General features: G+C 30.2%; 3 protein-coding genes across 5 annotated transcripts; all 3 read right to left on the bottom strand.

The window, feature by feature from the left end:
- Positions 1-8,808: 8,808 nt before the first annotated feature.
- Positions 8,809-13,586, bottom strand: LOC121206275 (putative F-box protein PP2-B12). Its single transcript, XM_041077110.1, has 5 exons — positions 13,115-13,586; positions 12,762-12,880; positions 10,677-12,636; positions 10,273-10,392; positions 8,809-9,334 (listed from the first exon to the last, which is right to left on the bottom strand). The coding sequence occupies exons 1-3, from the start codon at positions 13,379-13,381 to the stop codon at positions 12,237-12,239; spliced, it is 786 nt and encodes a 261-aa protein (XP_040933044.1). The 5' UTR covers positions 13,382-13,586; the 3' UTR covers positions 8,809-9,334; positions 10,273-10,392; positions 10,677-12,236.
- A 2,333-nt stretch (positions 13,587-15,919) lies between these two features.
- LOC107890573 (putative F-box protein PP2-B12) lies at positions 15,920-17,338 on the bottom strand. 2 transcript variants are annotated; one of them, XM_016815062.2, is made up of 3 exons: positions 17,032-17,338; positions 16,619-16,749; positions 15,920-16,493 (listed from the first exon to the last, which is right to left on the bottom strand). In XM_016815062.2, exons 1-3 carry the CDS (start codon positions 17,281-17,283, stop codon positions 16,058-16,060), a joined length of 819 nt encoding a protein of 272 aa, XP_016670551.2. In that variant the 5' UTR covers positions 17,284-17,338; the 3' UTR covers positions 15,920-16,057. The 2 variants fall into 2 exon arrangements, with proteins under 2 accessions (XP_016670551.2, XP_016670553.2); XM_016815064.2 differs by having other exon boundaries at positions 15,920-16,487; positions 17,032-17,328.
- A 3,040-nt stretch (positions 17,339-20,378) lies between these two features.
- On the bottom strand, positions 20,379-21,837 carry LOC107942316 (putative F-box protein PP2-B12). Of its 2 annotated transcripts, none has more exons than XM_016875966.2 (3): positions 21,411-21,837; positions 21,180-21,298; positions 20,379-20,965 (listed from the first exon to the last, which is right to left on the bottom strand). In XM_016875966.2, exons 1-3 carry the CDS (start codon positions 21,672-21,674, stop codon positions 20,557-20,559), a joined length of 792 nt encoding a protein of 263 aa, XP_016731455.1. In that variant the 5' UTR covers positions 21,675-21,837; the 3' UTR covers positions 20,379-20,556. The 2 variants fall into 2 exon arrangements, with proteins under 2 accessions (XP_016731455.1, XP_040933043.1); XM_041077109.1 differs by having other exon boundaries at positions 20,379-21,091; positions 21,411-21,836.
- Between the last annotated feature and the right edge of the window lie 4,156 nt (positions 21,838-25,993).

Here is a 25,993-nt window from a genome sequence, read left to right as displayed (position 1 = left end):
TTTACGGGTATTTTACCTATTTCGTATAAAAAAAATTTATTATATACGAAAATAAGATAAAATACGGGTTGAGCCTCTTGAGTAGGCACGACATGTCGCGCCTACCTGACAGGCTTAACATGTCGTGCCTGTCAGGTAGGGGCAACATGTGGTGCCTCCTCGTTAGGCGTAACCCATTTCCCCTATAGATACCCCTTCCCTGGAAACCATGAGCAAAAAAAACTAGTAAAAAAAATTAGCAGAAAGAAAAAGAGAGAAAGAAAAAGGGAAGAAAGGAAAAGAAGAAGAAGAAAAATAAGGTATTTTAATTTATTTATTTTTAAATAGAATGTAGAAACTTGTTAAAAATTTTATTATTTAATATTATTTTGTTGGATAAATAATTTTGTTTGTTAGGTTCTGGATGAAAAATTTTGCATCAAAAATTTTGAAAATTTTGAGAATTTTGAACTTTTTTTAACAGATCTAGTATTGAAGATGGAGAACAAATTTTTCGTATGCGTTTATTTTGATGGAGAAATTTTGACAATAAGCGTCGGATGTATTTTTTAATGCCGCAAACAAATTGCAATGAGATTTAATAGAAATATCTCGTTTGATCATATGAAGGAAAAAATTAGTGAAAAAATTTATAGACGTTGTGGGAGAAGAATCTCGAAAATTTTCTACAAGTTTCCAGTTTCGATGGATCCCATAAAATTCACCGAAATGGAACTTGTAGACGATGAAGATGTGGAGACAATGGTCGCTCTTTACTGTCATAGCAACCAAAATGCATCGATTCACTTATTTGCTGAGTTAGCTGTTGTGGAGTCAACAGAAGATCCAACTCCATTAGGTGAAGAAGATAGACCTCAAGAGCCATGTATGGTGGTTCCGATATCATACGTTAGTAGTCAATCAACTACACATGGGATCGACATTGATGTGGGTGGTGATGATGTATACTGAAGTAGTGATCCTTCTGATTATGAAGTCGATATTGATAGTGATCCCGACGTGGATGATGTCCCAGATGATATTGACGATGAAGGCGTGAACGAGGATGGAAACATTAATGCGTCTTTAGTCGGGAACCAGATCCGTCGTATTGTGATACACAATAATCCTGGGGCATACATGTCTCGGATAGACCCCGATGCGGCACATGCAGCCGAGTTCCCAGAGTACCCTGAGATACTACCTGCTCACCAGATGGCCATATATTTTGATCCTGAGGAGTTGTTCGTGGGCACAGAGATTCAAAAGTAAGGAAGAGTGTATATTTTCCATTAAGCGGTATAGTATGAATATATCAGTGGACTACAAAGTCGTCGAGTCTAAACCGACATTATATATTGGAGAGTGTTAGAAGTCGGCAGAAGGCTGCAATTGGAGGATATGAGCTGCATTTATCCAGAAGTCTCAGATGTGGGAGATACGAAAATTTGTTGGGCCTCACACATGTACTTCAACACGAATGACAGAAGATCATCGAAAACTTGATTCGAGAACTATCTGTACATGCATCATGCTAATGGTTGAAGACATGCCGACCATTAAAGTTTCGGTTTTAATTGCTGAAATGCAGGCACGATTCCAGTATCGAGTATCATACCGAAAGGCATGGATAGCTAAACAGATGGCAATGGAGCAATTGTACAGAAATTTCGATGCATCGTACAATGAGTTACAGGGATGGATTGCAGCAATGAGGGAGTACGTACCGGGGACTATCATTGAGTTGCAGATACGACCTTATTATGGCTCGGATGAGCAACGACAATCTGGTAAAAGAATATTCCAACGGATGTTTTGGACATTTGATCCATATGTGCGTGCATTTCCCCACTGTAAGCCATTTGTGCAAGTAGATGGGACATGGCTATACGGTAAATATACACAAATCTTACTTATTGCGATTGCTCAAGACGGGAACAGGAACATGCTACCGATTGCATTTTCCATTGTAGATAAAGAAAACATGGAGTCGTGGGAATTCTTTCTTACAAATCTGCGGAGGTATGTAGTTAGTAATGATAATATTTGCATCATCTCTGATAGAGGGAAATGATTAATTGCCGTCATTAGGCGTTCTGGTGCGCCATGGAGATTAGTTTACTGCATACGGCACATTGCAGCTAACTTTCATAGATATTATAAGAATGCAGATTGGAAGAGACAATTTGTGAAAATGGGTAAAGAATAACCTTATCATTTCAATATATAACATACATTTTTTTTGTGGCGAGACTGTAACTTAACTTATATCTTCTTAATACATACACAACTTACGAGTTAGAACCACACATTTTTCAGCAGAGGATGACTCGACTTGAGAGTGACATAGAAGGTCAGACGAACACATCTTTCCGACAATGGTTGGGTAGCATAGAGCCATGGCAATGGGCTCTTTGACGAGGGCTTTCGTTACGGTCAAATGACCACAAACTTGGTTGAGGGGATCAACGCTGTGTTCTTCAAAACGCGACATCTTCCAATTTCATCTGTATTCACAGCTACATTCTATAGGTTGGCTACCTTGATGCCAAGAATGGGTCAGCAACAAGTCAACCAGATGGAGGCAGGACACGTTTTTGTCGAACATGTTAGGGATGCAATGGTTGCAAGTGAGTTAATCCTTGCCTTTATCTTGTAATTTTTGGGTTCTATAAGCTGGTATTCCATAATTTTTGCACCAAGTGAGTTAATCCTTGCCTTTATCTTGTAATTTTTGGGTTTCTAAGACTTTTACAACTAGGTCCTACTATTAAATTCATTAGTTTTTGATTTCATGGATGAAATTGAAAGTCACCATGGTTGAGTACTGTAATTTTATGATGAAATAGAATGAAATTAAAGCTTTAATTTGTTCATGAGATGATTTTATTAGGTAATTTCAATCGAAATTGATTTTTAGGACCTAATTGTGAAAATGCTTGGAATTAAAGTCTATTTCTGAAATTATGATTCCTAAAGGTTGTAAACTAGTTTAAGGTGATAGAATAAAATGTTAATTGAGAAAAATCAGCTCAATTGAGAGGCTAATTGAGTAGGGATGAAATTATCATTTTATTAAAAGCTTAAGGGAAAATGGTAATAAACAGCTTGCACAAAAACAGTTTGGACAGCAGCAGTAGACTAATTTTGAAAAATCACCATAAATTGTAGAAATCGAATTAGAAGATGAAAAAAATATTGAATTAAATATTATTGAGTCTAGTTTCTCATAGAAGAAATAGTGTAAGCAATGGATTTATATATTTTGAGATATAATGAATTTTGTGAGACAAGGTCAGAATGAATTTGGGTTCCCCTGTTCTGACTTTGAAAAATCATAAAAAATTGAAGAAAAATAATTAGGGGCTTAAGTTTATATGTATAAAATTCTGAATGAGTCTATTTTTAAAAGAAATAAACAAGAACATCATTTGAATCCTGTATGAAGAGATAAATAATTTTTAGTGAAGAAGAGTCAGAACTTTCGGACAGCAAAACAGGGGTGAATTTAAAGAATAAGCTGTACTTATTGGCTAAACCAAAAATTTTGAAAATTTTATGGTAAGAAGATATATGAGTCTAGTTTTAGGGAAAATTAACAGATCTTAATTTAGAGTTTTATAGCTCGAGTTATAAATAATTTAGTGAGTATGACTCAAATAGACAACTTTGAATAAACTATAAATAATAATAGTTGAATTATAGAGAATGTTGCATATGAACATGAAATGTATTAAATTGATAATTAAATTTATTTATTTAGATCCAGAAGATTCAAATACGAAGCTAGATCGAAGAAAGGAAAAAGCTCAGGATTAGTAGATTTTTGTACACGAACAAGTATCAAGGTAAGTTCGTGTAACTTGAATTATATTCTTAAATTGCTTGAGATTGTATGTTATTGATGTGAATATGATTTGAATGTTCATTGTATGAAAATTAATGAAACATTGATATATTTGATAAAATGGGAAGAAATCCCGTTTGAATGAAAGGAAAATTCGATGGATCTCTGAAAAGGAATTGAAGGTAAAAGGGATCTAGCCCAGACGGGTGATCCTATCCTGATATAGCCCTCCCGAAGAATATGTGTAAAATGGATTTAGCCCGGGCGGGTAATCCGAATTAGGGTCTGAATTTAGCCTGGACTGGTAATTCAGATCCAAGCTCATTAGAATAATTGTCGTTGTAGGGGATTTAGCCTGGACTGGTAATCCCGATAATACTCTACAGTAATTGTCGTTGCAAGGGATTTAGCCTGGACTGGTAATCCCGCTGCAAGGTTGAGGTTCGCGGGAGTGTGCTCTCTGAAATGGAAATGTGCGCACAAGAATATGAATTGACGGATCCGAAATTGTACACTAAAAGTGTACCTCTAAAAATCCATCGAAATTTCGATAAATTTAACGGGATAAATATGGAAAAATAACAAGGAAATGGAAATTATGATATTGATGAACTTATCAATCATAGTATATATTATTGGTACATGAAAATTATTGTACTAACTGGAATGTTAAGTTTGCGCATATTAGGATAATAATGCATTGAATGGATATATGAATGTTTATTGTATTGTATTGAAAATATTAGGTAAGTATAATTCTTGTTACATTAGCTTACTAAGCACGAAGTGCTTACCCCATTTCCTTTTTCCCTGTTTTGAAGTGTTAAGAGTTCGGAGGTCGGATTTGGTCGGAGACACATCACACTATCAACCTCAGGATTTCGGTATATAAAGAAACTTTATTTTGGAAATCAATGGCATGTATAAGCTAATAAAGTAAATGTTAACGTGAAATGAATGTAAAGTTAGCCATTAGTATGGTTAACAAACCTGGTTTTGGGTATGTGATGACGTTATCTTATAAATATGCATGAATTTATCTTGAAAATATGTTAAATTGGTTTGGTTGAAGTGGATTGGTCTCGATTTAATATTGCAAGGAAGGTTAGATATTTATAAAAGGGCTATATTGAATATAAAAAAAACGTAAACTCCGGTAATACCTCGTACCCTATTCCAGTAATGAATACGGGTAGGGGGTATTACAGAGTAGAGAACGACGGTAGATACGACTCTAAAGGAGTAGAGTATGGTGGTGGATACAAGCCGGGATGAGTAGAGAATGTCGATGGATACGAGCTGGAAGGAGCGGAGTACAGTGGTGGATACGAGGAGTACGGTGGTGGATACTAGCTAGAAGGAGCGGAGTATGGTGGTGGATACGAGCTGGAAGGAGCAGAGTACTGTGGTGGATACGAGCCGGAAGGAGCGGAGTACGATGGTGGGCTGAAGATATCAAACTCTGAATGATATCCGTGGGATGAAGAGCCCTAGAAATAGTTATCGCCTCCCAAATCTGGATGATAAGAACTATTCCCGGAGTGTAGTTCCGGCTCTGGCTCCGACTCCAGTTCCGGCTCTGGTGCATGATACGGATGTGGTAAATGCTGCCCAATTCGTGTTGTATGCGGGGGGACTACTATCGACCGCCCACCAAATAAAAATGGTTTCCCCTTCTCATAGTACCACTGTAGGTACTGTAGCGATGGCTACAGATCCAAACAACGATCCATCTAAGGTACCCTACTAAATCGGTTGTTCCACATCGTAATATATTGTTCATGCTCATCTCCCCAATCAGTTCCATGCCTCCCCCTCCTAGTCATGCCATGTAGCTGTGCATCCAATCGTATTGGCTGTGTCAGGATATATTGTATACAACTGAACTGTCGGAGTACCCGATCGTCATGATACCACTCCACCGTCTGAAAATGGATAAGGGGTGTACTAATGCACCATAAGTGTGAGTGGACCTGAGCATACGATGGAATAACAACTGTAACTTCAAGAACAGAATATGGCATCCAAATGAACTGCACAGTTCATAACATTGTTATATTAACGTGGGTCAAGTGAGATAAAATAATAAAATAAAATTAATATTAAAAAAACTTACTCCCTTTCCAGAATGATTCTCAATCATCAGACGGTATATCGGAACCGTGTATGACCTCCCGATATCTAGATTCGTGCTCCATCTATGAAAACAAATTGTTAGAACAATATAATCTGAAAAAAGAGACAATTAATTGCTGTAAAGCGTAAAGATTCATCACCTATTAACGAGTGGAAATGTATATGATTGGTTACTAATGGATGCCAAGAATGGCATCCAATAAAGCACCCACGACTGCAGCAGTATGAGACATCCACCTATGTCCACCGCAGAGGGATCTGTCGTCTGACAATGTTCGCGATACAAAATGGCTAACACTGCGGACCCCCAACTGTATGAACGCGTGTTATGCAAATCGGATAGTAGCGGTAAGTACATCAAGTGGACGTCACTGCCGTGTGTATCCGTCATGAGTACACCTCCTATAAGGTGCATAATATAAGCTCGAGCGGCCTGCATAACCTCTAATTCAGTGCCAGTACTCGGCAAATGCTCAAAATTGGCCTTTAGCCATGAAAACCGCAAGGTGGCAAATTTTCCCTCACTTGGTGAGCGTCCAAGTAAGTCATAGCAAATGCGAGCCAGCCTGGAGATCAAACTTACGCCCGTGACCGCATTCCCATCGATGGGGAGCCCCAGTTGTAATGTAACGTCCTCTAGCGTGATGGTGCACTCCCCGCACGGCAAATGAAATGTGTGGGTCTCTGGACGCCATCGCTCTACTAAGGCAGAAATCAAGTCATATCGTAGATTAAAAGTCCGGATCAATGCTGCTGATCCAAACCCGACTAACTCTAAGAACGGTATTAGGCGTTCGTCCGGCTGAAACCCTACACTATGAATACGACCCTTCAATACGCGGTACTCGACTTGACATTATTATATTAACGAAATAGTTAATACAATATAATTTCATTCAACAAATAATGTGACTAACAAATAAAAATTTCATTACCATCTCATTAATGTTACTTGATATGTGATTATTATTATCGATCAATGAATCCATTTGTCGCAAATCTGCAATTAAAAAAATTAAATTTATTTAATTTATTTCAAAAATTTCAATAAATTATTTCAAAATTTTAGAAACAAAATAGGATAAATATCTCATAATTCCCCATCATTTACATACAATAAAAAATAAATATAAATTATCTAAAGATTAAAAAACATATGAATTAAAAATAATTAAAATTGAAATATACCTAAGTAGTTTCTTTCACACAACCTATAAAATTATATAACAACAAATTTAATCAAAGTTTTAATCAATCAATAAAAATTATCAAATAAATAAATAATAATATAAATTTACACTATATAAAAATTACATTAAAAATTCATAAAACACTAAACTATAAACACTAACAACTTATAATCATTAATTACTAACACAAAATAACTATAAAATTATTTTCTTAAAAAAATACATTTCTAAAAAATCATAATACAGTAAAATCACTAAACACTAACAATTTATATAACCTAATCATTTTTTTAAAATACATTATCAAAAAAATCACAATACACTACTAAAAAATAATTTTATTGCACAAGTATTTTCGTAAATAATCTATCTGATAATCTATTTTTGTATATAATAAATTCTTTTATACCAAATAGGTAAAAAACCCGTGTCTTTTTCCTTCAAAATCAATCTCTGCTATTAGTCAATAATCATCTCATTAGAATTTTTTTTTAAAAAAATTCTTTTTCTTTGCTAAATTCGGGTTTTTTACTAATATGGGTTTAAAAAATTTATTATTTACGAAAATAGATTGTCAGATAGATTATTTACGAAAATAGATTATTTATAACAAAATATTTAACAAAATAAATTTAACATTATTAAACTAAACAAAATAATTTAGAATATATAATCTTAAATTACTAATAAATTAATTTTAAAATAATTACAAACACAAAAATTTATCAAATAATTCTAAATTACTAACAATTTAATTTTAAAATAATTATAAAAAATTACTAACCTTTTTTTCTTCTTCTTCTTCTTCTCTTTTTTTTTTCACTCTTTGCTTCTTCCTCGACGCACAAACATTTTGGGGGGACCTTATATGGTCCTCAATTTTTGTCTTATACAAATTACTTTCATCCCTCCCCATCTTGACATGACAATACACTGGGGAGGGTTAAGGGTTAATGACAGTGCATGGTAAGATTGCAGGGTGTGGCGCCCCTGCAGCATGCGCCACATGTGGCGCCTACAGGTCAGGCGCGACCCGTTTTTTACTTGAAGTTTTTTTAAATACAATAATAATAATAATAATAATATTAAAAAAAATTATTATTAAAATATTTTGTTGCGCCTCTCTAACAGGCGTATCTAAAAAAAAATTTTAAACCCATATCATCAAGCATTAGTTGGCGATGTCAATGACAGGATCCAATCGAGATAAAACACTCTCTCAAGCAATATGCCATGTCCACTTTCATCTCTTTTCTTTCCCTCTGCTTTTTTTATATTATTATGTCTATTAGTTTAGCTTTCACAGATTGTTACAAACACATTTTAATGGCTTTTGATTAATGTATTTGTTGATTTGATTCAATGATATCCAAAGCACATAGTTAATATCAATGATGAACTATTGAACAAATAGATCAATAATTATTAGAACTTTATTGTTGAAATCCGTTCTTTTAGGCTATTTGGTGGAGTGAAAATAGAATTGAAAAGAAGAAAAATTGAATGTATAAAAAAAAATAAAAAAGATGAAAACTATAATTTTTCGTTGTATATATGTACTTGGTAGAAAGTTTTCTTTTTATCTATTGCTCGGTAAAACTAATAAATAGAAGAAAAAAAATTTGAAAAATACATAATTTTAAATCAACACACAGCTTGAAAATTTTAAAATATTATTCATACAACGAACAGGCTGAGCTTACCAAACTCCAATCCAGAATCTACCTAGCTACCAGTATCTTTAGGCCTACCAAACTCAAATCCAGAATCTACCTAGCTACCAGTATCTTTAGGCCGTAGCTCAATTCCTTCAATAATGAGTCCTTGCTTAAAGTAACTTGTATCAACCTCCCTAAGACTAAGCTGCACAGTTCCATCATCACCAAATTCATTAAAAAACTCACCCATTTCAACCTCCATCCACCTATCTTCTCTCTCTCGAACATGTTGGGTCTCATTCTGTGAAGGGTCTAACGACACCCTCCGCACTTCCGTTGAGGTGATTCCGCCGACATTGATATGAAAGCCAACGGCTCTATGCCTAAACCCAATTGTACGCCTGTTTCTAAGCTTAAACACAAGGTATGCTGCATAGTTTGTATTGGAAGATAAGATTCTGATGTCAATCATCCCCTTCACCTCGAGCCACCACACAAGTTTGAGCTCAGCAACTTCTGAGAACCTATTAAAACATTCGAGATAAGAACAAAACAAAGAGAATTTCATGAAGATGAAAATAAATAACATAACATCAATGTAAAAAAAAATTCCATGCTCTAAAGCTTTATTTAGCATTGCAGTTGGCACAACTAGTAAGGTTATGTTACTCATAGCACAACCAATGTTAAACCAGTAAAATATTGTTTTTGGTTTTTAGACTGGTTTTATTATTTTTAGATATAAATATATAAAATTTTCCAAATGCCATACACTAAAATGTTTTGGAAACCAAAAATTTTTTACCACATTTTTTATATCAGGGACTGTATTGAATGCGGATGTATTATATCAAACCATGAGTATTAATGCTAAGAGAGCATGAAAGTGCAAACCATTACTTAGTATGTCATGACACTTATTTAAATAATTAGATTTAACTTTACATCATTTAATAGACTATTAAAGTTTGTTTTCTATTGTGGATACAGCTGAAAAATGCTTTTAAAAAATATAATTGAAAAGTGCCTTGAAAAAATATGATTTATTAAGTTTTAGTATTCTCCGTTTCTGCAAAAAAATTATGGTTTAAGGTTAAAATATAATTTAATATATTAATACATAAATTATAATTTAATTTAATTTTTTTGAATAATCTCATTATCCATTCTGATGATAATTATTTTTTTATAATGCGTTTCACCGCGCTTAAACTCATGTCTTTTTGTATTGACATAAATGTGGATGCCAATAGAACTAAAACTCAATTAATTAAATTAAATTAATTTTTATATACTTTTAAATAGTTAATAATAATTTTTACTTTCAAAACATAAAAAGACTTCAAGGTTTCGATAGAAAAACACTTTTTTCACAAAAGATTTGACCCCAAAATTCATTGCTTCTGCCATGAAAAACATTTTTGATTTCCCAAACGCAATAAACATAGAAAATATGGCAAACCTGGACTCGGGTAAAGATTTCCACGTCCAATACGAAGGTGTATCTCCCCATATAATTGAAAGTGCTCTTGCCCCCAACATATAGCATTTTTTTCCCACTCTCTTTCTTCAACTGAAAGCTCTGTTTAAAACACCAGCACAAACATGGAGCTAAAGTACAACACAGTACAAATTATGGATGTTTCTCTTTTCTAAATCTATCTTCTTGAATTCCCATACCCAAACCTAATCTTAAAGAATTTCTGGGACAAGTTAAACGCAATTTCATCATCTAGAACTCAAGAATCCAAAGTAAAGTACCCCCAGCAGCTCACATATACATCGTTTACTAGCGTTTAATTACATGATGTGAAGCTTATAAGAACAAAAATCGAAAGAGATTAAAGTGTGAGCTTTGGGGATTACCATTGTACCATTTTGAATGAGAATGGGATGGAAACAGAGATGAAAATATACATCCTTCTTTCCCAGAGAAAGCAATGATAATGATGATGATGATCCTGAAAGGATTGATCTATAATCAGACGGCAGAAACTTTTCCCACACTGCATCAGAGTACGCAACCGCTTTGAAAGCGTGAGAAACTATGGCCGATCGACATGCATCTGCTGGTGAAGTCAACGATATGATCAGACTCTGGCATTCATCCGGTAATATCCTTGTGATTTCCATTTTCTTTTTCGTTCGATGGAAAAAATGGAACAATAACAATAGTTAAGGATTTTTTCTCTCTCTTTTTTTTAATTAATAAAAGCAACAGGCTGGCTTGTGGACAAAAAAATATTGGCTTTGACTCCTTCGTCCTTAAGCTTTCATTTTCAATCATCAAAGCTAAATCAAGTACAAAGTAGAAGCTGGCCCCTGTTTTTAACCACATCAATGTTTTAATGAAAATTTTTTGACTTCTTCAAATGATCCTAAAAATGTTTTATCTTTCCACTTCTATATTTCTTGTGAAATTCTGTGGACTATACCAGAAAATAATAATTTTGTCATAAACTCCTTGTTGGGCAGCGATAATAAAATTTTAATTTTTAATTAAATCCTCATTGGTGATATTTGAAAATTTGATCATGGTAAGTTTTTTTATGCAATATTGATAAAATTATTACAATAATATTTGTATTAAGAGTTAAATTGCATTGCATCCCCTCTACTCGAAAAATAGGTAGATTAGTCTCTGTATGATAGTTTAAAGAGCAAATTGATCTTTTCTGTTAAAATTTTCATCCATTTATAATAACTTGGCTGATAGAATAATTAAATAGTGATACATTGTATGCCATATGTATATTATGTTGATGTACAAAAACTAGTTTTTATTAGTAAAAATGGATGAAATTTCTAATAAAAAGATCAATTCACTCATTTATCTAATGTACATGAACTAATTTGCTCATTTTTTAATAGAAGGGGCAAAATACAATCCGACACCTAACACTACGACCTCTATGGTAATTTTACTTGAAATAATCAAAACATTTAGTAATAATAATAAAAAAAAATTTCAATCATTTCAATATAAAAAAATAGGAGGATAAATTAAGGTCGACACTATTGACGAGTAAATTACACCTCATTAAAAAAAATTGACTGTTATTTGACATCCCTTTAAATAGGAGGGTTAATGCACTTCACGTGCTCAAACCCATGTTTTCTGTTATATTAACATCAATATTGATACTAATTGAGCTAAAACTTAATAACCATTTAAAAAATTAAATTAAATATTTAACCAAAAGTTAATTAATGATGTTTCTATTCTAGACATAATTCCTCTTCGGAATAAACATATTTTATATATTCGCATTTAATTTTAGAGATATAATAAAATTTATATTTATTTTTTTATATAAAGGATGTCATTATACAAAAAGTAACATCTCTTTATGAGTAGCATATATGAAAACAATATAGAAAGGATACAACCATTTAAATTTTGGGCACTAATGGTTAGTGCGTATTTTAGTTAGCAAAGTTTTTAGGTCTAAGCTCAATTCCTTCAAGAATGAGACCCCGCTTCGTGTAACCATTAACCTCCATGAGACTAAACTCCACAGTTCCATCATCCCCACATTCATTAAAAAATTCACCTATTTCAACTTCCATCCATCCATCTCCTCTTGCTCGAACATGTTGGGGATTATCTTCTTGTTCTAACGACACGTTCCACACTTTAGAAACGACTTCGTTGACAATAAACTGCAGAGTTACGTTTCTTCGGCTAAACCCTCTAGCATACCTTTTATTAAGCTTAAACACTAGGTATGCTACATAGTTTGTATTCGGGGATAAAATTTTGGAATCAATCTTTCCCTTCACCTCCAGCCACCACACTATTCTCAGCTCAGCAACTTCACCAAACCTATTAATAACGGAATTCATGAGGTAAACAAGATAACAACAATGTCATCTGTAAAGACCTGCTTTTGGCACAGCTTTGCAGGAAGAAGGTACAACAAATAAAAGATTTTAAAATATAGAGCAAACCTGGACTGTTGTAGAGATGTCCAAGTCCAATAAGAAGGTGTATCACCCCATATGATTGTAAGTGCTCTTGCCCCCAACACATAGCATTTTTTTCCGCTCTCTTTCTCCAATTGAAAACTCTGTATAAGTTCCACCAAACAACCTTAATTTTTCAGATAATTTAATGCACCAAAAATGGAGCTAAACAGCAGACCCATTTTTATATTGCAATCATTAAATTATGATTTATTTTGAATTTCAGCCGGACCAACCCAAATTCGATAAATTTCATGAGCAATTTGATCATCCAGAAATCAAGAACCCAAAAAACACATAAACAGATACAGATTAAAGAGTTGAGCTTTGGGGATTACCATGGTACCATTTTGAAAGAGAATGGGATAAGAACAGAGATAAAAATATAGATCCTTCTTCCCCAGCGAAAGCAACGATGATGATGATGATGATCCCGATATGATGGACTTGTAATCAGACGGCAGAAACTTTTCCCACACTGCATCACAGTCTGCAACCGATCTCAAAGCGTGAGAAACCATAGCCGATCGACATGCATCTACAGGCGAAGTCAACGATATGATCAAACACAGGCACTCTTCAGGCAATATCCTTGTAATATCCATTTTCTTTTCTTCGATGGGAAAAATGGAACAATAACAAAGTAAGGGGGAGGGGTGTTTAAAAAAGACTTGGACTGCTTCGCCTGACTTTCATTTCAATCCTTCTGTGTTAAGTTTTCCATTTTCAATCAAAAAAGCTGACTCCTTCGCAAGTTTAGTTCCTTCAAGTCTATATATTTACTACTTATTCGGTGCTAATATCAACTCAGCAACTTCGTCCGGAACGAATTAACTTAGGATTTAAGGTTTCTACTACTTCGTTGTTAAGTTTCGATTTTTTATCATCAAAGTACTCGCTTGGCATAAAAAATATTAATTGTCAATATTTTATAATACAATTTTATTAATTAATTTAATCTAATAATTTAATAATATATTTTAATAATTTAATTATATTTTTTATAAAAATTAATTATAAATTAATTCTTTACCATTATAACATTTAATATATCAGTCTGAAATATTTTTAATATATAATTTCAACTCATCAAAATCTTGAGTATAATAGAAAATCGTCTTTTATATATTTACAACAACATTCAAGACACTTGTAGTAAAATTTAAGATTTAAATTATATTTATTTTTTAAAAATGTTGAAATTATAAAACTATAATTAATTGTTAATATTATTAATTAATAAGATTTAAAAAATTATGTAATAGATCAAGTATATATTTATAAAAAGTAAACTAATACACATTTACAATTTGAATAAAAATAAAAATATATAATAAAAATATTTATAAAAAATATATATTTTGATTAAAATACTATTATGTGTATAACTGTGTATTAATTTTTTATATAAAAATAAAAAAATAATCAAAATAACATAATTTACTTAATAAAACTATAATATTTATGAAAATTATCATAACTGACAGCGTAGAATATTGTCAAGTGACCACCTTTTTTAATTGATTTGTATGCATTGAAAGCATTTAATTTAATTTTTTTTGTACATATTCAAAGCATTTAATACATTTGGTTAAGTTTATATTCAAATGTAAATCATTTAATTTATATGTAGTAATACTTGATTCATAACTTTACCAATTTATAAATTATTAAATTTTTTTCTTAAAATTACTAAATAAATATACTTTATATATAACAAATACAGCTAAATTTTATAATTTTCATTCTAATATATCATACAATTTTTTAAACAATCTCATTATAGATTCTAATTATATCTGTTTTTTGACACAATGACTAGAACTATTCATAACTCCTAACCCATAAATAGAAGAATTCAAGAAGAAAATAAGTAAAAAAAAAATATTCTTTGAAAATATTTAATGTGATTCAGTTTTTCATTTGAAGATATTTGTTTTTTTTAAGAAGACGATTCCTAGCAGATTGAATTTAAGGAATTTGAAGTTTTTACAAGCCTTTTAGCAAGGCTTGGTTATTATTCATGCATATGATTAAAAGCACTTTATTTTAGTGCATATTTGTTATAAACAAGTTATTCACTTTATAACTAAGCTTGAATGAAGTTATAGCTTGGTGAGTATGTGGTATTGTGTATTTGTTGCAGATAAATTATACGCTTAATTTATTTAATTATTCTTTAGGACCTGTGTAAAGTCTCACAATTATAGGCACACTCTGAATAGTATTTCTTGATAATATTGAGTTTCACAGTTTGTTTTTGACATTTACAATTTCTCAAAAACAAATACAAATACTTGAAATTTCTTAAATCACATTTTTTCACCAACTTTTAAATACCCTTTTCTTCTAAGTCATACTTTTTTTTTTAATAACAATGCTCATCTAATTCGTAAAAATAGAGAAATGATTTATTTATATCGATATAAAATTAATATAATTTGGCACATTTTCATAATTTTTTCTAAGATTGATATTTTATCAATTCCTCCCCTTTAGAAAAATTAGCTTTTAAAGTCACATGCCTTTCATATGATTTTATGTGTTTAACATTTAATTAATTTTTTTAATATTTTTTTATTGCAATAATTAGTATAAGATATTATTTTTTATTTCAATTATTGAATATAATTAAAATATATTAACTTATCAATTCAAATATTATAATATAAATTTTTCAAATAATAATTAAAGCATTTTAATCTTTTGAACATACAATATAGTTTTACTTTATGAAATTAATGTAAAGCAACATTATTCAAATAATAACTAATTAAATTAATTAACTCTAATATTAATTAAGTGATAATTAATATGCTTAGAATTCTATTTAAATAATAACTCTATTTTACATAAATAAAATTAGCACAATTTTAAAAAAAATTCACAAGCCTTTTTTCACTATATTTTATGCTTAGAGTCCTATTCAAGTAATAACTTTATTTTAAAATTAATAATTGTAATTTAAATTCTAATTATTTTTAAATGTGTAATTATCAAAACTTCTATTAAATTATTATTATTTTAAATGCATAATTATCAAAACTTCTATTTTATTTCAACTTTTTTTAGTTAATAATTTTAAATTAATTACTGTAATTATTTTTAAATGTAAATTTAATAATAAGATGGGAAATAAAAGATATTCTATCAATTTAAAAATTTTTCCAAATTCGTGATTTTACATATATTATAGATACAATATAACTACTAATATCCGTTTGTAATTAGTATTTTGAACTAAACTAAAAAGAGAAAACACAATCTAAATTATGGACACACTAATGTCGAACGTCTACCAAACTACTAATATCTTTAGGTCTGAGCTCAATTCCTTCAATAATGATGCCTCGATTATGGAAATTACTTGTGTCAATCTCTCGAAGACTAAACTCCAAAGTTCCATCATCACCACCTTCATTCAAAAACTGACCCAATTCAACCTCCATCCACCCATCTCCTCTATCTCGAAAATATAGGGCCTCGCATCGATAAGGGTCTATCAACACCCTTCGTAATTCCCATGAAGCGACTCCATCGTCATTGACATGCAAACCTACGGTTCTATGCTTAAACTCAATTGTATGCCTATCCTTAAGCTTAAACACAAGGTATATTACATAGTTTGTGTTAGGAGATAAATTTCTGGTCTCAATCTTTCCCTTCACCTCGATCCACCACACTAGGTTGATGTTAGCAACTTCAGGAAACCTGTCACTACAAAGGGAATTCATGAAGTAAATAACAATCATAACATCACATAGTGATTATTATTTATATCTTGACTTAACAATATTGCATCATTTAATAATAAAAAAAAAGGGGAAAAAAATGGAGCAAACCTAAGCCCTGGTAGAGATGTGGAAATCCAAGGGAAAGGCATAAATGTATCTCTCAATAACCATATCATTGAAAGTGCTTTTGCCCCTAACATATAGCATTTTTTCCCACTCTCTTTCTCCAACTGAAAACTCTGTTTAAACAACAACAACAGCAACCTTAATGTTACAAACTAATACAAAAAAAAGGACCTAAAGTAGCAACACAACCACTTTGTATTATATCATGCAAATTATTTCCATATTTTTTGTAATTAACTTTAAAGAATAATAATAATAATTATTTTAATTTAAATTTGAACCAAACAAGCTCAAATTCAAAGCAAGAATCCAAAGTACCCTTGTAGTTCACATACGCATAGACATAGTTTGCTAGTAATTAACTACGATGATATTATGTAAGGTTTGGGGATTACCATGGTACCATTTTGAATGAGAATGGGATGAAAACACAGATGGAAATATACATCCTTCTTTCCCAGTGAAAGCAATGATGATGAAATGATTGATCTATAATCGGACGGTAGAAACTTTTCCCACACAGCATCACAGTCTGCAACCGATCTAAAAGCATGAGAAACCATGGCCGATCGACATGCATCTGCGGGCGAAGTCAACGATATGATCAAACACAGGCAATCTTCTGGCAATATCCTTGTAATTTCCATTTATTTTTCTTGGTAGTTTCCTACCATGGGAAAATTCAAACTATAACAGTGGTTTAAGGTTTCTCTTGTCCTAGTTTTTTGTTTTATTAATACAAGTCCCCATAAAAATAAACTTTCCTTAAAATATATCTTAATTTGTCCCCGTGCTTCATTTTGGTTGCGGTCATTTTATCCCGTTTAACATACTTTTATTTTTATAATAATTTAACAAAATATTTTAAATACTTCAAAATATAATAATTATATTTTATTTTTATTTATTTTTAAAATTATTAATTAATTTATCGATAATATGTCTTAATATGATTTATTATTCGAGTGTCAAATAAAAAATATATTTTGATATGATTATTAAATGCACTGTGAATATATATGTGACATAATTATAATATGAAAAAATAATTAAACCACGTTAGAAAAATACTAAAGATAATATTAAATAAATATAATAAGTACGTTAAAATTCGTATAAGATATATATTTTTAGTTAAAATCAAGTGGTAGTGATTAATCAAGTACTTTCTCAGAGGTAAATGTAAAGGAAGCAAGCAGGGGCTTGACCCTCCAAAATGCATAAAAAATTACATTTTAGCTTTTTTAAGAATCATTAAATTATAAATTTATTTTATAGTAAAATTATATTTTAATTCTTAAAATGAAAAAAAAAATTATTTAATTCTTTAAAAAATAATAAAATTATAAATTAATACATAATAAAATTATATTTTGACCCCTCAAAATTTATAATTTAATTTCGATTCTTCTAATATATTTTCTAAATTCACCCTTGAAACCTAAAATGATTGACGCTGCATCAAAGCCTGTAATTGATCTCAGAGCATGAGAAACCAAGGCTCTGTAGGCGAAGTCAATCATATAATCAGACACAGGCACTCTTCGGGAAAATTTTTGGTATGAGCTTCATTGAAAAAAAACTTCAAAATTTTTTATTTAAAAATTTTACAATTTACCAATATTTTTAATATTTTACTGATAATATCATTATAATTTAAAATTATTTTAAGAATTTCAAATTTATTACTAAATAGACTTCAAACAACTCGATAAATTTAAAAAATTATCATCAATATTACATTTTAATAATTCACACTCAAATTACACTATTTATTAAATTCAAATTGAAATATGCTAGCATTTAGCCATAGCAAATTCAGATACATCTGCAGGCGAAGTCAATTATACAACTTCTCATAATATCCTTGTAATTTCCTTTGAGAAAAATATTCAACCTGTCTTAGTCTTCTTTAATCCTTCCTTATTAAGTTTCAAATCTGAATCATCAATGTATAAATTATTGTTTTATAGTCATTGTCATTATTTTTCAGTATAGTTAAAATATGTTATAAGTACTTATACTCTTTGTTTTTTTTGAAATTTAGCCTTCTTATTTTTATTTCAACAATTTAGTCCCTCTATTTTTTATTTCAAAATGTGGCACCATTTTATTTAACAGAAAAAATTTAACGGTGTTAATAATTGGACCTGACTTTTGAAACATGAAAAGTAAACATATAGCATATTTTAACCTTTCAATAATCAAAATGAAAATTATTAAGTCAAGGATAAGACATTATTAATTTTTGGTTAAATATGCTTTAAGTCCCTATACTCTTGGTATATTTGAAATTTAGTTACTCTACATTTATTTTCAGAAATTTAGTCCCACTACTTGTCATATCCAATTGTTAACACCATTAAAATGCTTGTGTTAAATTTAATAGTGTGACATTTTGAAATAAAAAACTACTCACTTGGTAGTCATTTAACAAAAGAAATGACATTGTAATGAAATTAAATTTAACAAAAAAAATTAATAATGTTAACATTTGGACTTGCATTTTTAAATCCAAAACTATAGAAGAGTTTAGTTTCAGAGAACATTTTCTATTTTTATTTTTAATTTTCAGAAAACAATTTTCATTTTCTATTTTTAAGAATTGGAAAATATGTTTGCTAGATAAAAATAGAAATTTGTTTTCAATAATGAAACTAGTGAAAACTAGACTTGATCATGGGTCAGACCACTTGACTCGACTCGAAAGCTCGCTTGAAAAATCAGAGAGTTTGGGTAAAAATACAAGCATGAAAAATGGGCTTGGGCAAAAAAAATAAGGCTCGAATTCGAAAATGGGCTAGGCCTTGGGTAAGCATTTTTCAGCCCAGCCTCACCTGAAATTGCAAAAAAAAAATGCTTTTATTTTTTCACTATTTTACCACCATTTTACTATTATATTGTTATTGTTTAGGTATTGTATAACTCTTGATTTATTGTTTATTTTGCTACTATTTTAGAGGCATTTTGCCATTGTTATTGGTAATTTACTTATTATTTAATTATAAAGACTTTTTTAATTTATTTTCAATTTGTTGGTAAACATTTATTTTAATTTTTTTAGTGTATTTGGTGTATTATATTTTTAAATTTATTTTTATATAAAAAATTAATATGATTGGGCCGAGCTCGGGTTTTAGTTTTTTACTCGGGCTGGGCTTGAGAACAATTTTAAGCCTATTTTTTGGCCAAATATGGTCCAAGCCTATAAAACGCACTTGAAATTTTGTTAAAGCCTGGCCCATGATCACCTTTAGTGAAAACACATTTAGTATGTATTTTTCAAAACATAAATGAAAAAATAATTAAATTAAAGCATAATTTGTTAAAAATGTATAACAATAGTAAAATAAAATGTAATTAAATATAATTTTTTAAAAGTTATAAAAAATTAAAAAGTTGATTCGAATCAGGATAAATTTAATGCATAAAGGAAACTTAAAAAAAATCCCCATTATTTTCAACTATTCCAAATTTTCAAAACATTTTGGTTGAAAATAATGGAAACGAGTTTTTTTATTCTAATTTAAATTAAACATATTTTGTTCACTAATTTTCATTTTCCAATAAAATGTATCTTAAATTCATTAAAATAAACCAGATCATCCATTATCAAAGTATTGATTTATCATTTATATCAACAACAAACATTATTATGGTGAATAACTTTTTGTCTTCCCCAAACAATCTAATCACACACTTTTTAATTATTAAAAATCAAAAGGAATATATGGATAGAAAATACTTTTTAACATTCGAAATGAAAATCATTCAAGCAGCGGACATAATTAGTTTATACAAATTTTAAAGGCTGTATCTCGTTGCTGATCATTTACAACTTACATTAACATTAAGCAACAAGATATTTATATTCCAAACTAAAATAAGATTTTCCTAGTTTGAGCAAATCAACGTACGCCCTAACTAGCAATATCTTTAGGCTTCAACTCAATTCCTTCAATAATAAGACCTTGTTTGACGTAATTAGTGTGAGCCTCCCAAATACTGAACTCCACGCTTCCATCGTCCCCACAATTATTGAAAAAAGCACCCATTTCAATCTCCATCCACCCATCTCCTCTCTCTCGAATATATTGAGACTCATCTCTTAAAGGGTCTAACGACACCATCCGCACTTCTCTTAAATCGATTTTGTCGACATGGACATGAAAACCTACAGATCTCTGCGTAAACCCGGTTGTATGCTCTTTTCTAAGCTTAAACACAAAGTATACTGCATAGTTTGTGTCGGAAGATAAAATTTTGGTCTCAATCTTTCCCCTCATATGAAGCCACCCCACTTGTTTGAGCTCAGCAGTTTCAGGGAACCTATTAAAGAATTCAAAACAAGAAGTAAACAGAGGGAATTCAAAACAACAAGTAAACAAAGGGAATATCGACAATGCCATTCTCTTTGTCATGCTTTTGAAGGCAAAAGTAGGTTTTTCACCGTCACTGTAATGTTAAATGAGTAATAACATTTTAGCTTTTGCTGTTAAAACACAGTGGCTGCCGTTATATATTTAAAAGAAAAAATACAAACCTAGACTCTTGTAGAGATGTCCAAATCCAGTGAGCAGGTGTATCTCCCTGTATAATTGAAAGTGCTCTTGCCCCCATCATATAGCATTTTTTTCCACTCTTTTTCTCCAACTGAAAGCTCTGTTGTTTTAACAAGCAACATTAGTTTCGCAGATGAAGTACAACACACACCTCTTTAAATCGAATAAAAACCGATGGAGATGGAGATTAAGGAGTGAGCTTTGGGGTTTACCATGGTACCATTTTGAATGAGAATGGGATGAAAACAGAGATGGAAATATACATCCTTCTTTCCCAGCGAAAGCAATGATGATGATGATGATCCTGAAATGATTGATCTACAATCAGACGGCAGAAACCTTTCCCACACTTCATCACGGTTTGCAACCGATCTGGAAGCGTGAGAAATCATGGCCGATCGACATGCATCTTCCGGCGAAGTCAACGATATGATCAGACACAGGCACTCTTCTGGTAATATGCTTGTAATTTCCATTCTTTTGGCTGGAATTATTCATAACCACTTTCCAAACTTTAATTAGAAGCTATCAATCGTGATAATGTCCATTGTTTTCTTCGTAGTTTCCATCTATACCAGTGGTTTATGGTCTCCTTTTTCTTTTTATCAATACATGTTGTCTTTCTCAAAATAGATGATAAGCTTTGGAAAAAGTTAATCTTAATCGATATAACAGCGATGCTTCAATCTTTCGCCCTCACGATTGACCACGACTTAGTTGCGGTCATTTTATCCTGTTTAAAAACAATATTTTAAAATATAATAATGAGATTTTTAGCATCATAATTAGGTTGGCTTTCGTAATTATACATTTTTTTTATCCATCTTGGTTTTTAAATTTGGTAAATATATTCATTTTTGGTCTTTAAACTTAAAAATTATAAAAATTTGATGGCGTGACATTCTGATATTGAAAAACATACAATTTTCTAATAATAGAACCAATGGTTGATTACTTTAAATATATATTATTCTAATTAATCGGTTGATTCTCGATTCAATCAGTTCGATTGGTCAATCCATTCATGTTTCAAGAACAAATTGATCATATCATTTAATTTTAATGAAATCTAAGTTCAAAGACCAAAATGGATTTAATTACCAAGTTTAGGTACTGAAGTGAATAAAAAGGTACAAATACCAAAATGGACCTAATTTTTAAGTTCAGAGGCCAAAAATTATGTTAACCCTATAATAATTATATTTGTGTTTAATTATTTTTAAAATTATTAATTATATTATGGATCATGTGTCTTAATATGATTTATTAATTGTGTATCAAATACAAATCTTATTTGATACGATCAATTAGCTTCAATGCATTATAAATATGTCACATCATCATAATATAAAAAAATAATTAAAACATGTATGTTAAAAATGATGCTAATTCAATGATGTTGTTAGTGATTTGTGAAGAATGAAATGAATTAAAATTTCATGTATAAAATCACATAAAATTAAAATTTGTATATGTTTTGATATTTACCTAGTATAGATATGAATATATGTTTGAAAATTGTGATTATAATATAACTATGCAAACAATACTATAGGACTAGAAAGCAAATTTACCTTAACTATCAAAAATCATGGCTTGGTTTCACATGTTTTTTTATACACTATCTATAACTACTCATAATTCCTTATCAATTTTTAAATAAGAGGATAAACACGAATCATCACGCTCGAATCTATATTTTCTTATACTGACAATAATATCGATACTAATCAAACTAAAACTCGATAGGTAAGATAAAATGTCCTCTAGCGTTTTTCTTTAATCAAATTAACATAATAATAAAATCAATAAAAATAAAATCTATTACAGTATATAAAAGAAGATTACGTTGAAACATTGTAGATGTTTTTGGCTCTTATATTGATGTGTGGCTTTGTTTAATATATATAAATCCTAAAATGTTGGGTGTGGAAACGGATGGCAGAGCGAAGGGAAAGGGAAGGAAAGATAAGTATTTCATTGTCAGCCGTCGCTTTCAGTTTAAATTAGAGTGAGTTTAGATTATGATTAGTGTAAAAACAGCAGTGACAGTAAGATTAGATACTGTAACGTAAGATAAAAATAAGCTAAATGTATCGCACCGTACCACACAGCCACCCCAAACCCATCCTTAGTCATCCTTAAAGTGCAACTATTTTCCTCCTAATTTTTTTTTTTAAATAAATTTTGAACTGGTGTTGATTACTTCAAAGTTGATACCCAAAAAAATAAAAAATTAAATTTTTTAAAAATTTAAATTGGTGTTCACCACTTCAATATGACACCTATTAAAATAATATATTTTTTAAATCATGGAAAACCTATACTTTTTAAAGATATTTTTAAAAGATACATACGAGTATCAGTCATTGTAATATTGGCCTCCCAAATTTTTTAAAATCCCCTAAAAATCAACAGTCAATGATGGGAAAATGATTGACTTGAGTGTTAGCCATTGGATGCCGGCACTGCCCTCCCCGATTTATTTCAAATCATTCTTGTTATTATTTTTGAAGTTAGGTTATTGTTGTAAATATTTATTTTTTTAAGATTAATTTTGTAAAAAGCCTATATTTCTCCATTATCTCACTAAAACTAATGTCGTTACCGACAACCAATTTATCCTCGAAAAAGTCAAAATGTGGTAGCTTTTGATGGTAGGAGGATATATATAGATTTAGATGGCAAGTGTCCACAAGTGAAATTGATTGGATGTCGTGTAAAACATGATGATGAGATATGGCCGTCATCTCCTTAACATAATAAACTTTAAGTGCAGCCACAAAGACTAACTATAATAAACAATTCTAGTGATGTAATCAAATCACACATATATATTTACATCATGGTCTAACTTTAAAAAAAAAATTACATATAAAATTTGTCCTTTTTAAATTTTTTTGTATTTTTTAAATTATATTTCCTTTGTGCTCACATGATATATTAATTTCTCAATAATTTGTTTCTTCTTATGTTATACTTATATGCTGTTGGTTTCATAATTCATATAAAGAGAAGTTTAATATTTTCATCATATTTTATTTTAATATATTTAATGCTTTCTTTCTTTCTTTTTTTAATGTTTATAACTATCAAACATACATTTCTCCATTATCTCGTTAAAAACTACTATCATCACCGTCAACCTATGTATATATATCATACCTTAAAAGAATCAAAATGTGCTTAGCTAGTGATGGGTACGAGGACCGTGTCCACAAATATTTTATTATATATAATTTTGGAAGTGTCCACAAGTGGGAATTGATTGGATGTCGTGTAAAATATGATGACGAGATATGACCGTCGTCACCATGACATAATAAACTTCAGCGGCAGCCACAAAGAATAAAAATCTTATACTCTACAATTCAAGTAATACATAAAAGCAAATTTTTCAAGTAAAAAATTTACATTTCTTATGGGGTAAAAAATTAAATGTGAATATTCTTATGCTTCCATTTAAAACAATCCCCTATTAACTATGCATAATCAAAGAAATTAACACTCTCAACTAAGCTATTCTTTGTGGGTAAAAAAGTTAAACTTGATTAAGAAAATATTTAGTAAATACTTAGTAAATTTTGATACTTTTTTGTATTGTCTTAATAATTTTGGTATTTATAAAATCATTTATTATAAAAAAATTTAAAATCTTTTTTTTTGTAAATAAAATACAAATTTGAGGTCTACTTTATATTCTAGAGAATATATTAACTTCGAGAGTCAATTATGCGTGCGTAGAGAAAATTTTAGTACTTCGTAATGTTTAAAATCAGCACTTTACTAATTTCGTGCTGTCAACAATTTTGAATATTAAAAGTGTGAAATATTGTATTTAACTGGGATAAATCTTAAAATTATATACGAACTTTGATTTAATGTGTAATTGTATACATGAAATTTAATTTTGATTTAATCATAAACATTTAAAGAACATTAATTTATTTTTATATTGGATAAGTATAATTATTTATGTATGTAAAATATAAATATAAAATGATGTTATATCAATAATTGTGTTAACAATTTACAAGAATTAGATTAAATCAAAATTTTATGTATAAAATTGTACAAAATTAAAGTTCAATCTATACAATGGCACATTAAACCATAATTGATGTATAGTTTTGATATTTATCCTATTTAATTATGATCCTTTAAGACAAATACATGCAATAAAATGTTTTTATTTTTCAGAGAAATAAAATTTCCAGTATCATGAAAATACTAAAAAATTACTTTTATAAATAATTCAGGGATTAAGTGACAAAAGAATCATTAACCAAATTAATTTAAAGATATTGTCTTGTAATTTTAAAATTTAATTAAGAATATTGTCGAAACCATTTTTAAAAGTTTGGAAAAAACGGGGATCGACTTTAAAAACGAATTAAGGAGACGTCACCAATCTTTTTTAGTTTAGGTGTGATCGGATCACCTAATAAATCATTTTATTAAAATATGGGTTTTGGCCTACGAAAAAAAAAAGAAAAGAAATGGGTTCGGGAGTCGGTTACGTACGAGGAAGGATTAGCACCCTCGTAATGCCCAAAATTGGTACCTAATTGATTAATTTATGTTCTAATGTTGAAAATAAAAAAAAATGAAATACGATCCCCTTAAAAGTGCGTGCACAATTCGAGTTTGTTAAGATTCACTCGTTCTAAAGGAATTAAATACCACATCCAGCACGTTAGGACACGATATTTTAAACTTCCAAAAAAAAATTGAGATCACCTCATGATTTCCAAAACATGCGAAACAACTCAAGTTGGATTTTAAGATTCACTCG

This window comes from Gossypium hirsutum, chromosome A09 (genome assembly GCF_007990345.1).
Source record: "Gossypium hirsutum isolate 1008001.06 chromosome A09, Gossypium_hirsutum_v2.1, whole genome shotgun sequence".
NCBI lineage: Eukaryota > Viridiplantae > Streptophyta > Magnoliopsida > Malvales > Malvaceae > Gossypium > Gossypium hirsutum.
The sequence above is the reverse complement of the archived record's forward strand: the minus strand, read 5'-3'. Positions and strand labels throughout refer to the sequence as shown.